This window comes from Drosophila gunungcola, unplaced genomic scaffold, assembly GCF_025200985.1.
Source record: "Drosophila gunungcola strain Sukarami unplaced genomic scaffold, Dgunungcola_SK_2 000278F, whole genome shotgun sequence".
Taxonomy (NCBI): domain Eukaryota; kingdom Metazoa; phylum Arthropoda; class Insecta; order Diptera; family Drosophilidae; genus Drosophila; species Drosophila gunungcola.
The window spans coordinates 726-12777 of record NW_026453439.1 but is presented as its reverse complement, the minus strand read 5'-3'; the positions used below and the strand labels follow the sequence as shown (position 1 = coordinate 12777).

The following is a 12052-nucleotide window of genomic DNA, read 5'->3' as shown; positions in this document are numbered from 1 at the left end:
AGACCAAATGGGGCTAACTGGACCTTCACCCTGAACCTTTATATGGAGTTTTTGCTAATTTATAATTCACCTTTAAACCAAGCCAAACTGGATCTCTTGGAATATATATATATATTTAACAATAATCAAACCAAAATAATTTCTAGTCTAACCATTACTGTTTATATAAGCGAATCTTGTTAATTTATGTTTTTGAATGATCTGATTGGGTTTTACTGGGTTTCCCCAATTCTTTGCAGCAAATGCTGGATCAGAAAAAAAAAAAAAAAAAGAGTCCCCAGAGAAGAAAAAAAAAAAAAAAATATTACAACCATTTGAAAATGCACAAACTCGTCAAAAAATTATCTTTTGTTATTCCTTAAATTGTATCAGTGTAACTTTTGAGGTGGCGTGTTGAGAATACCAAAAGTCACACTTATACATATACACATGGTGTGTGTGTGGGAAGGGGATGAACAATGAAGATCTCAGAGAGAGGCAAAGCCCTCTCCTCTCTTTGTTCTCTCCCTCTCTTTCAAAGAACGTTTTTGTTTCCTTTTGTATGCACATGCGTACCCTTGCCACTTACTTGAAGACAACGAGAGCGTGCGGTTGTGAAATAAAAATTAACTAAAAAGACAATTAAAGTGTTTTACTATTTGGCAAATCGGGCTGGTGTGTTCCTGGAGTTTGTATATACATTAATTATATATATTCAATAGTTTCTAAAAGCCTTGGCTTAATTTTGTTTTAACCAACTGAATATTAAAATGCAATCCATCTATAATAAAACGTATAAAATGTATTTACAAAACGATTGGGTAAAAAGCATAGGTATACACTATACATAATACTCGTACAAACGAACGTATTTACAGCCGACTATACAAATAAATGCGAGCAAGTACAAATAAAATAAATAGCAGAGTTTACTAAGGCTAAATGCGATGGGCATGAGGGTTGTGGGTTGAGGACTGATTTATAGGTACGGGGACACTCAGGCCTCCGAGAAATCGTTATCGTAGGCGTGATTGCGATAGGCCCCGTAGCCCGGTTCCGTCTCCATTTTGCCGTTTCCCCGCTGGCCAGGCTCCACTGTAGCTGCTCGCCGTTTGTACTGCACTGTACCATCATCAACATCATCAACATCATCGACCTCGTCGAGGTCCTTGCACTGATCCTTGTACTGGTAGCTGCGGGCCAGCCACAAAAAGACGAGCATATCCACCAGCATGAGGCAGGCGAACAAAGTGAACTCCCCGGACTGTGAGCTGGTGAACTTGAACTCCGCAATGACCACCACGATCATGTTGCCAATGGCCACCGAGAGCAGCCAGCAGGCCTGCAGCACGCTCTTCATGCTGGGCGGCGATTGGGAGTAGGAGAACTCGAGTCCCGTGACCGAGAACATCACCTCGGCCGCCGTCATGACCACGATTTGCGGCAGCTGCCACAGGATTGAGACGGCGGCACTGGGGGCCACCACCTCGACCAGGTTGTGGCGATAGCCCTGGCTGGCATTTCCCGCCACCAGCAGCGTGTACAGTCCTCCGTTCTTGGTCTCAAAGCTGGCCACATTCCGGCCATTGATGGCTACCTCCGTGAAGCCGGGCGAAACCCTGTGCAGCTGCGACACATTGCGGTTGTCCAGCGATCCGCGGTTTGCTCCACTCGTCAGCAGTACAGGTCCCTCTCCTTCTGGTGTATTCAGCAGGGCCCTCACCAGGGGATCACTGCTGAGGCTGACGGGCATTTCCAGGCCATCGGCAAACTCAACCAGTTTGTTTTGGGTGAGGAAGTAGCCCGTGGACTTTCCCGGCTGTAAACGCAGTTTTCCCTCGATTTCGGGGCATTTTCCCCTTACAGGCTGCGCCCTAAATTCGTACTCTTCGGCTTGTGGGACCAAAACCGATAGATCTGACCACATCTCCAGGGGCTCGATGAAATGTGGCGTAGCAGTCTGCTCACCCACCTTCGTCGCAAACTCATAGCGACAGGGCATGCCATTGTATAGGCGCAGATGGGCCATGTTCGATTCGGTGGGCGTGGCCTGGTAGGCGGCCTGCTCCATTTTCATTTCCAAGGCAGCGGACAAAAAGAAACCCAGGGCCGCGAGTATCAGTCCAATTGTGAGCTTTTGCAGGGGTCTCCGTATGCCAATGCGGCGCAGAATGGGGTAGACGATATAATCGAACAGAGGCAGGAATCCCAAAATGAGCAGCGGATTGACCACCTGCATTTGATCCGGCTTTATCTGGTAGCCCCACACCGTGCCGTCCATGCGGGTGGCCTGAAAGGTCCATCGCGATCCCTGCTGGTCGAAGAGGGCCCAGAAGACGGGGAAGGGCAGAAAGAGCCGCAGGATCCGGCCCAAGCACTTGGTCTCCCTCACCAGCTGCGCCCCCGCCGTTGGCTCTGCATAGTCCAAGAAGCTTTCCATCGGTTCCGAGTGCCTGCGCTTGCGCCATCCCCTGAACGCATCCGCAATGCAGCGCGACACGCCGAAGATCTTGTTCCCCTCCGGCGGTTGGCACCTGTACATCCGCTTGCCGGCCATGAAGATCAGCACGGAGATGATCATCAGGATGGCGGGCACTCCGAAGGCCAGCGAGAAGCAGTCGTGGTCGCCGAAGCAATGCACATCCGCCCGCAGGATCGGCGTGAAGGTGGTCGAGATCAGGGAGCCGGCGTTGATGGCGAAGTAGAAGAGCGAGAAGAACTTGGCCAGCTGGAGACTTTGGGCGGGCAGCGAGAACTGATCGCCGCCAAAGGCCGAAACGCAGGGCTTGATCCCACCGGTTCCGATCGCAATCAGCAGAAGGCCCACCACAGTCACCGCTCTAAAAAGGATTTGGATAAGAAATATATTAGTATCAAATATAGTACACAGATAATACAATGATATAATATCTTGCTATCAAATTACAAATAAATATAAAACCATTATGTCTAAAGCTACATAATAAGATCAAATAACACACTGATAAAAAATGTAATAGTAAAAATAGATATATGCCAAATAAATCAAAAATGTTATATTTAAAATGCCTTAAAGCGCACTGATGTAATGTAATAGTTGCATTAAATATCTCGTTAATGTGATGTATTAAATTTACGTTTATTATAAATTAATTTTTAAAGATAAATACCACACTGAAAATGTAATATTTCATATTTAAATCTTAATAAAATTATATTTAAATAAGATATATTATAATATTAAATATAACACACTAATAAAACAGTGAAATAGTAAAAATAAATATTTGGCTTTTGAATCCAAAATTGTATATATTTCAAATTTAAATTATATATCAAATAAAACACTGATGAAAAAATTGAATGGTAAAATAAACACCTGGCTATTGAATCCAAAATTTAACCATTTAAATGAAATTTAAAATCATAGTATTTATTGCAATGCATGTTAAATTGCGATAATTTAAAGATTAGAGTTAATGTGGGAACTATTAGATTTAAAATAGGTTTCCATTTGTTTTAAATTAGTTAGTTAATTTGATTTAACTTTATTGATATTAAAATGTAGTCTGAAAGTAACACTTTAAATACTTTTTAAATAATATAAAGAAGCTACAAACCGCAATGGATGAAAACCAAAGCGTGAAACACTTAAATAGATATTGAAATACTTAAGTTTTATTACTTTTGAACAGTGTACTCACTTGGTTGGCATCCCCGCTAGGGGAACGGCACCAAAGGAAACGACCATGGCCCCCAGGCTGTAGACCAGCGACAGATACAGTATCGTCTTGTACTTCCCCAGCCAGCCATCGGCGATCAGAGCTCCGATGAGGGGGAATATGTAGACCAGCATGGTGAACGTGTGGAACAGTACCGTCGCGGTCTCCTCATTGTAGCCCAGCTTGTTGGTGAGATACAGCACCAGAATAGCTGGGGTATTATAGGGTTATAGGACAGCTCAGAGTTAATTATACGGAAATCACTTACTTCGCATGCCATAGTAGTTGAAGCGTTCGCAGAACTCATTGCTGATGATGAAGGCCACCGACTTGGGATACGGAGTTGCCTAAAACAACAGAGGACGAGAAGAACATTTAGCTATCTGAATCTAATTGGCCCCAAGTCACACACATTTTTATTTATCAGATAGCAGCCCTATCTTTGCCTCTTCTTATCGATGTCTCCAAGTTCCAGCCATTGGGAATATGTGCAATTTTCTACTTCGCTTGAAACTCACTCAACGCTCGTAGTGAAAAAGGTTTTTAAATTTTAAGTGCATATTGGATTTGCCAGACCTCCAGACAAAAAACTTTCTAAAAACTGCCACTTAACTTTGTTTCACTATACAAATAGCTTTTTTGCATACTTCTCTGAATTATTATCACAAAAGAACTGTGTCGTTAACTAAATATTTTATGCAAAGCTTGTAACTCTTAACCTGCTTATAAAGTCTCGAACATCATAAATAAAACCTTATAACTACATAATTTCTTTCTATGTCATTAAATGTATTGATAACACTTTAAAGCTTATTAGTGATTTAGAAAAGTATTATATGGAAAGAATTACTCATTTGTATTAACTATGTAAAGCTAAAATTTCCGGTTTTACGGAACTCCTACAAGATCCTCAATTGAACTCAGCTTGGGGGAACTTTCAGAATGTCACTATGAGAACATTTGGTTACACTGTTATTGCGGCTTTTAATTAATAAAATACTACAACTTTGTATTGGACTACTTTCGGAACTGATTTTAATACCTGTGAATTTAATTTAAATTTAAACCAAATGTATATTAAATAAAATGCAATTAAATCTAATAGTTTTTACATTCATTTAAATACTTTAATATTAAGCTATCCAGTTTAATTTGCATTTTACATTTAACTTAAATAAATAAATCTGATAATTATATTATTTATCAGTACAGGGTATTTTTGGGTTCGGATAGGTAAGATGGGCTTTTCCATACACATTCTCATGGTAATGCGGCTTTCGTCGTCACTACGTCTCGTTTTCATTAAGCTTTCGATTTTGTTGTGTTTGTTTTGTTTTGCCTGGCTTTTTAGTTAGTTTTTAATGCTTTGATGTTTGGCTTTTTGTTTTGATTTGCCGCGTCTCTTGGCCAAGGTGAGCAACGGAATGCAAACGGGTTTTGGTCCGCACAAAACTAGCGACCACTATACGGAGTACCTCCACCTGTCAGCCAGACTGGGTTTGGGCAGGTGATCCATTGATGATTGAGAATTCTGCGCACAGCACTTGCGCCCAGGCCAAGTACCCAATTTGGTAGTAGTTGAATTGCCCCTTTGCGATCCCCGATTTCCTCGACTCACCGTTGATGATTTGCCATTCTCCGGGCCAACAACTGCATTGCCGACAAATGCCATGACTATAGTGGCTTTATGTAACGCTAAAGTTGGGCTTTATCTATTTCTTTTTTCGGATCGGTTTGGTTTGGTTTGGTTTGGTTTGGCTTCAAATCTGGCCTAGTCTCCAATGGGACTTCACTTTATTTGGATGCCCACAGATCTTGAGCTCGCTGTCTGTCGGAGACAGCGTTCGGTATCGAACTAAGAATTCCCCGACGCTGGCCCCGAGCTTTAAAGTTCGATTTGCCACCCGTCTTTCTTCTCTTCCCTTTCTTCCGCCCCCGTAACGCCCCTTTGGGGCAGTAACAGTTGTTAAGCGTAGGCAAATAAATTAACAAACAATAGAGGATCGGATCGGATCGGATCAGATCGGTGGAGAGTGGAGACTGGAGACTGGAGAGTGGCCAAGGGGCTGGGATCGAAGGGAACCCAGTGTGTAAGATGGTGAGATCAGAGCCACAGCTGATAGTCTCAGCTTTGTCTAGACTGAATCTTCAGCCTATAGCCGGGAACTCTCGGGGTAAATGCATTCGCGTGGCCCGACCAGCAAAGTGGGTCAGTATCGACCAAATACCCTGTACTGTAGCAGGGGTATACACTATACCGAAAACTCAAAATACGTAGTAGTAATATACTATACCAAAAACTGAATCCATCACTGGTAAATAAAATACGTAGTAGTAAATCCGATTATTTCAGACTCAATTCAAATGTTTTTCACTGTGTTTTTTTCTTTGCGGTTTTTAATTATTCATTTAATAATTTTAACTATTCGGAATTGTTTTCATGTTTAATATGCAATTTAATTCAATTAATATGCATGATACTTGTTATTATTATATAACTTAAATTCTTAAAAACTGAAATTTGATAAAATCAAGACATCTTTTACCGTAATGACCTCAAGAGTTCCACCATATTATATATATAAAATAATTTAATAATGATCTTTAAGTGTAATCAGTATTTAAGCCCATTTAAATTAAACGCAATACGCAATTTAAATGATGGGTTTCATGCGACAAATTATTTGTAGTCAAAATGGTATAATAAATAATTAACTATGCAATACAATGGCTTGGCGTTATGGTCTCTGCTTCGTTAAATTCCAAATGATTTGGTTAACATTTTGCACCTAAAAGGTATTCATTGGTCGACCCGTCTGAAAACCTCAAACCTCTTTGATTCTCGTTTTGATTCTGACACTCGACGATTAATTCAATAAATTTGCGGGCAATAAAAGGATCTCGATTCGGTTGACACACATTTCTCGATCGCTGGGGGCGTTCAAGGTCGACTGCGCTGCCACTGCGATCAGTGGCCTTGGCGGCAGAAGAAAGTAATGAAATGGGAGAAGAAAGAAGGGGGAGGCAGCAGAAGAAGAAAAGTCATTGGAACTTCGTGAGTTCGCAGCAGCTTCTTATTTATTACTCTTTTTCTCGAACGACCATTGCAAGTACACTAATGTGTATGCCTTTTGTGTGCACTGTACTTTCTCAATTGACAACTGAAAGTGATAAGTAGCTGTTCTCCCTTTTTTCTTTTCTCTTCACACCGAAAGAAAAAGTAAGAGGGCAATTTAAAACAAGTACATAGATACCAGTTAGATGCAAGAAACATCATTTTTGTTTTTGTAAAAAGTTGCAAATGTATGCTCAACCCGATGTGAAGTTCTTGATTCTCTTCTCTCTTTTTTTTGGATCCCTTATTTGGCATTCCGTTTACCGTTTTTTTAAACCCTTTTTCCCCACTTACCCCATTTTGGGAATTGGGCTCCTCTTTTTGTCCGTTTTTACCGTTGGTTACTTGCTTTTCCATTTTGGCATTGGCTGTGGTTACTTTTTAATTGCGCTTTAATGAGTGCACAAAAGTCGCCGAATCGCTGGTCACTTTGGAATTTTATCGAAGTACCCCCGAAAATTCGGTGAAACAGAAATCACACACGCACACGTTTTGACAAAAAGGTATGGTTTTTTTGCACTGATTTTATTTGCCAAAAAAAGTAAATAAAAAATAAACAAATTAACAGAAAAACAGGTGAAAGGGACTGAGGGGGGGATCGTAAAGCGATCGTCGTCGTCGCTGGCCGACGATAAATGATGCTCTGCCCATTTGCAAGCTGCGCTTTTAAACTTGAGCCCCAAGCGCAGTTGACGTTGGCAGAGAAAAAAAACAAACAAAAAACAAAATAAAAACACAAATCGAGCAAGAACAAAAACCAAATTAAATTTTTAGATAAACAGGTGGTTGAGAGGAGAGCATCAGAGAGTTAAGCTTTGCTCTCGCTTTAAGCTGCGCTCTCCACACTCAGCGAAATTTGATTACTTGGTTCAAATATTTAAGAATAGTAAGCGTTGGACCAAATAGAGTTACATATGTGTAAAAAAGGTTGTTAATAAATTTAAGCTCCGTATTGAGAAGTGACCTTTAAAAATGTATTTCACGGTTAATTTCCAAGCCATAATAATCGTATTATTTATGAGTTTAATAAAGTTGTAAGCAAAAATAAGGCTAAAAATACTTTTAAAGCTGTATCTAAGAAAGTAATTACATTTTAACTAAATCTTTTTTTTTATTCACACTATAATTACAATTTAAAGTTCTCAGATCATAGAATCGATTAATTTAATTAGTTAATGATGCTATTATCCATCCGCTTTTATTATGATATGATGATAATAATGGTTTAAAACCAAAAGTTATTATTAGACAAATAACATGGAATGACGTTTTTTTTATTCTCCACTACCTTACACAAAATATGTATAACAATTGGATTTATACCACATTGATGCAAATATAGCAATGGAATCATGGTGAGTCATCGTGAATGCTCATAATCATATCTACTCGGCTTAAACTAAGTATTATTATTAAATACTTAGGACATCATCGTTCTCTTATTTTTCGGAGATCATTGCAAATGCAGGGACGTTCTTCTTAGTATAGGGGATAGGGGTGTTCCTCTCTTTTACAAAAAGCTTTTGAACGACGAATCTCTTCTCTCTGAACAAGTGGGTGGCATAGCCCACCGATTGACATTATTGGATTGTATGACTGTGTTTGGTGAGGGAACAGCTGTTCGCTTACCTATTTAAAATGTGTCTCTTTGTTTTTGCAGGAGGTTTGCAGGAACTTATCTTTAAATACATTGTTTATTGTGGCAACTGTTTAGCTTTTGTTAAGGAATGTTACATAAATTGATGTTCATAGAAGTTAATGCCTATCCTTAGTAATAACCTGCTTTAATTGAACCTATAAATAGTCATCCAACCATCCAAGCAGTCTATCATAATTAAGTAAAATGAAAAAAAAATTAATTTATTTTTCTTCGCTTGTTTTACAACGCTTGCAAAGGTAATGTAATTAACCAAATATCTTTTAGGTAGATTTTTCTTAAGGTCTTATGATCATATTTCATATTAATCAGTCGAATTTCGATTTTTTTCTCTAATATTTATTTATATTGTTAAATTAAAGCATTTTTTTTTACACCTACACTAACCCTACTTATGTTTCTTCGAAAACGTTTCTTATCTATTACTTTACGATACCTTGTGTTTATCTACATTATCTGTGGCTATTCGATTGGTTATCCCTGTCGTTTTCCCTTGTGCTTAGCAAATATTCTTAGTCCGGATCGAACTTATCTCGGTTCGATCACATTCCCATTCTAACAATCAGAATGAACGAGTGCCAAGTGCCGGTTATCTGTGTTTGTTTTCTTTACGACTTCGAGTAATTTGTGGGACTTTCCCAGGCTGCCATAAATCTATCCAGCTGTAATGATTTACGAACCGTACTAGCAATGCTTTCCCATCGAGATTACTGAGGTTTTTCACGAGAACAGAGCGCCCTGGTGTACCATTTAAGTTGGCCGGCCATAAAAGTATTTATGTACATATGTATGTTCTTTTGCATGTATGTTTTTTTAGATTTCAATTTGGTAATATTCATTTGTAGACTTACCACTGGGATATAGTAGGGCCCATCTACGTCATAGTGAACTACCTTTAGCAGCTTTTCCTTTTTTCGAGTGCGGTCAAGCCGTCGAACTGCATTATTAGGTAGGATTTATTAGGTAGGTAGGGACTTACTTCATAAGGATGCGGGGCTATGAACTTACCTCGCCTGAATTGGGAACAGGTTATCACACGACTCAGATCGGAACTGGAGCTGCAGAGGGAGCTACAACTGCCGGAAAACTCGGGACATCGCTGCCTGAAATACATATTTGATATACGATTTAGTATTGGAGTCCGGATTGACAGCTATGACAAAGCAAACAAATACAAAATGTAGAAAGTATGAAACAAATATGCTGCCTAGTTAAAATATTTATTATTGTTTTGACCAATTAAACAAAACTGATTATATTTTGACCAATATTATTTCGATCCAAAAATTTTGCTAACGAAAAAGATTGTTTGTTTAAGCAAATCAATACAAACAAAAAAACCCAACTGAATTAAATTTTTTTATACTTTTTTTCTTAATAAATAAAAAAAAAATGTTTTTGAATTACATTTTTTTTTTGCCGGTGTTGATTTTTAAGCTAGGAAAAACAATCTCTTGCAAGAATGCTACACAAAAAAAGTAAGTAAGTAAGCAAGTTTTTGGAGTAATTTTTTATCCCAAAAGTAATTATTAAAAGGTTATGTTTTATATATCACTTATAATGATTACGGTCCTAAATATATTTACTTAAAAACTAGACTTTATAATTCAAATAAATAGCCATAAAAACAGCGACTCTACAATATCATATATATAGTATATATACTATATACCTTCTGTGCAAATCGAATCAATTAAGCAAACAATACACCAGTTATCAGCATCGATATCGGGGTCTTGGCTCCCACAAGTGCCCTTATCTGAACCCATTGAGACACCGTCCCAAGAAATCGATCGATTGGGTATTGGGTATCTTTATCTGTATCTGTATCTGTATCTGTATCTGTATCTGTATCTGTATCTGTATCTGTATCTGTATCTGTATCTGTATCTGTATCTGTATCTGTATCTGTATCTGTATCTGTATCTGTATCTGTATCTGTATCTGTATCTGTATCTGTATCTGTATCTGTATCTGTATCTGTATCTGTATCTGTATCTGTATCTGTATCTGTATCTGTATCTGTATCTGTATCTGTATCTGTATCTGTATCTGTATCTGTATCTGTATCTGTATCTGTATCTGTATCTGTATCTGTATCTGTATCTGTATCTGTATCTGTATCTGTATCTGTATCTGTATCTGTATCTGTATCTGTATCTGTATCTGTATCTGTATCTGTATCTGTATCTGTATCTGTATCTGTATCTGTATCTGTATCTGTATCTGTATCTGTATCTGTATCTGTATCTGTATCGTATCTGTATCTGTATCTGTATCTGTATCTGTATCTGTATCTGTATCTGTATCTGTATCTGTATCTGTATCTGTATCTGTATCTGTATCTGTATCTGTATCTGTATCTGTATCTGTATCTGTATCTGTATCTGTATCTGTATCTGTATCTGTATCTGTATCTGTATCTGTATCTGTATCTGTATCTGTATCTGTATCTGTATCTGTATCTGTATCTGTATCTGTATCTGTATCTGTATCTGTATCTGTATCTGTATCTGTATCTGTATCTGTATCTGTATCTGTATCTGTATCTGTATCTGTATCTGTATCTGTATCTGTATCTGTATCTGTATCTGTATCTGTATCTGTATCTGTATCTGTATCTGTATCTGTATCTGTATCTGTATCTGTATCTGTATCTGTATCTGTATCTGTATCTGTATCTGTATCTGTATCTGTATCTGTATCTGTATCTGTATCTGTATCTGTATCTGTATCTGTATCTGTATCTGTATCTGTATCTGTATCTGTATCTGTATCTGTATCTGTATCTGTATCTGTATCTGTATCTGTATCTGTATCTGTATCTGTATCTGTATCTGTATCTGTATCTGTATCTGTATCTGTATCTGTATCTGTATCTGTATCTGTATCTGTATCTGTATCTGTATCTGTATCTGTATCTGTATCTGTATCTGTATCTGTATCTGTATCTGTATCTGTATCTGTATCTGTATCTGTATCTGTATCTGTATCTGTATCTGTATCTGTATCTGTATCTGTATCTGTATCTGTATCTGTATCTGTATCTGTATCTGTATCTGTATCTGTATCTGTATCTGTATCTGTATCTGTATCTGTATCTGTATCTGTATCTGTATCTGTATCTGTATCTGTATCTGTATCTGTATCTGTATCTGTATCTGTATCTGTATCTGTATCTGTATCTGTATCTGTATCTGTATCTGTATCTGTATCTGTATCTGTATCTGTATCTGTATCTGTATCTGTATCTGTATCTGTATCTGTATCTGTATCTGTATCTGTATCTGTATCTGTATCTGTATCTGTATCTGTATCTGTATCTGTATCTGTATCTGTATCTGTATCTGTATCTGTATCTGTATCTGTATCTGTATCTGTATCTGTATCTGTATCTGTATCTGTATCTGTATCTGTATCTGTATCTGTATCTGTATCTGTATCTGTATCTGTATCTGTATCTGTATCTGTATCTGTATCTGTATCTGTATCTGTATCTGTATCTGTATCTGTATCTGTATCTGTATCTGTATCTGTATCTGTATCTGTATCTGTATCTGTATCTGTATCTGTATCTGTATCTGTATCTGTATCTGTATC

General features: G+C 38.1%; 1 protein-coding gene across 2 annotated transcripts; it reads right to left on the bottom strand.

The window, feature by feature from the left end:
- Window positions 1-761: 761 nt before the first annotated feature.
- LOC128266072 (peptide transporter family 1) lies at window positions 762-7445 on the bottom strand. 2 transcript variants are annotated; one of them, XM_053002344.1, is made up of 4 exons: window positions 7090-7445; window positions 3949-4027; window positions 3663-3891; window positions 762-2819 (listed from the first exon to the last, which is right to left on the bottom strand). In XM_053002344.1, the coding sequence occupies exons 1-4, from the start codon at window positions 7150-7152 to the stop codon at window positions 977-979; spliced, it is 2214 nt and encodes a 737-aa protein (XP_052858304.1). In that variant the 5' UTR covers window positions 7153-7445; the 3' UTR covers window positions 762-976. The 2 variants fall into 2 exon arrangements, with proteins under 2 accessions (XP_052858304.1, XP_052858305.1); XM_053002345.1 differs by lacking the exon at window positions 7090-7445 and adding an exon at window positions 5299-5660.
- Window positions 7446-12052: the final 4607 nt, after the last annotated feature.

Coding starts and splice junctions, on each gene's coding strand:
- LOC128266072 (XM_053002344.1), bottom strand. CDS start 7,152: ATGGAAAAGCAAGTAACCAACGGTAAAAACGGACAAAAAGAGGAGCCC. Junction 3,892..3,948: donor CAACTACTATGGCATGCGAA/GTAAGTGATTTC, acceptor ATAATACCCCAG/CTATTCTGGTGCTGTATCTC. Junction 2,820..3,662: donor CTAGCGGGGATGCCAACCAA/GTGAGTACACTG, acceptor AATCCTTTTTAG/AGCGGTGACTGTGGTGGGCC.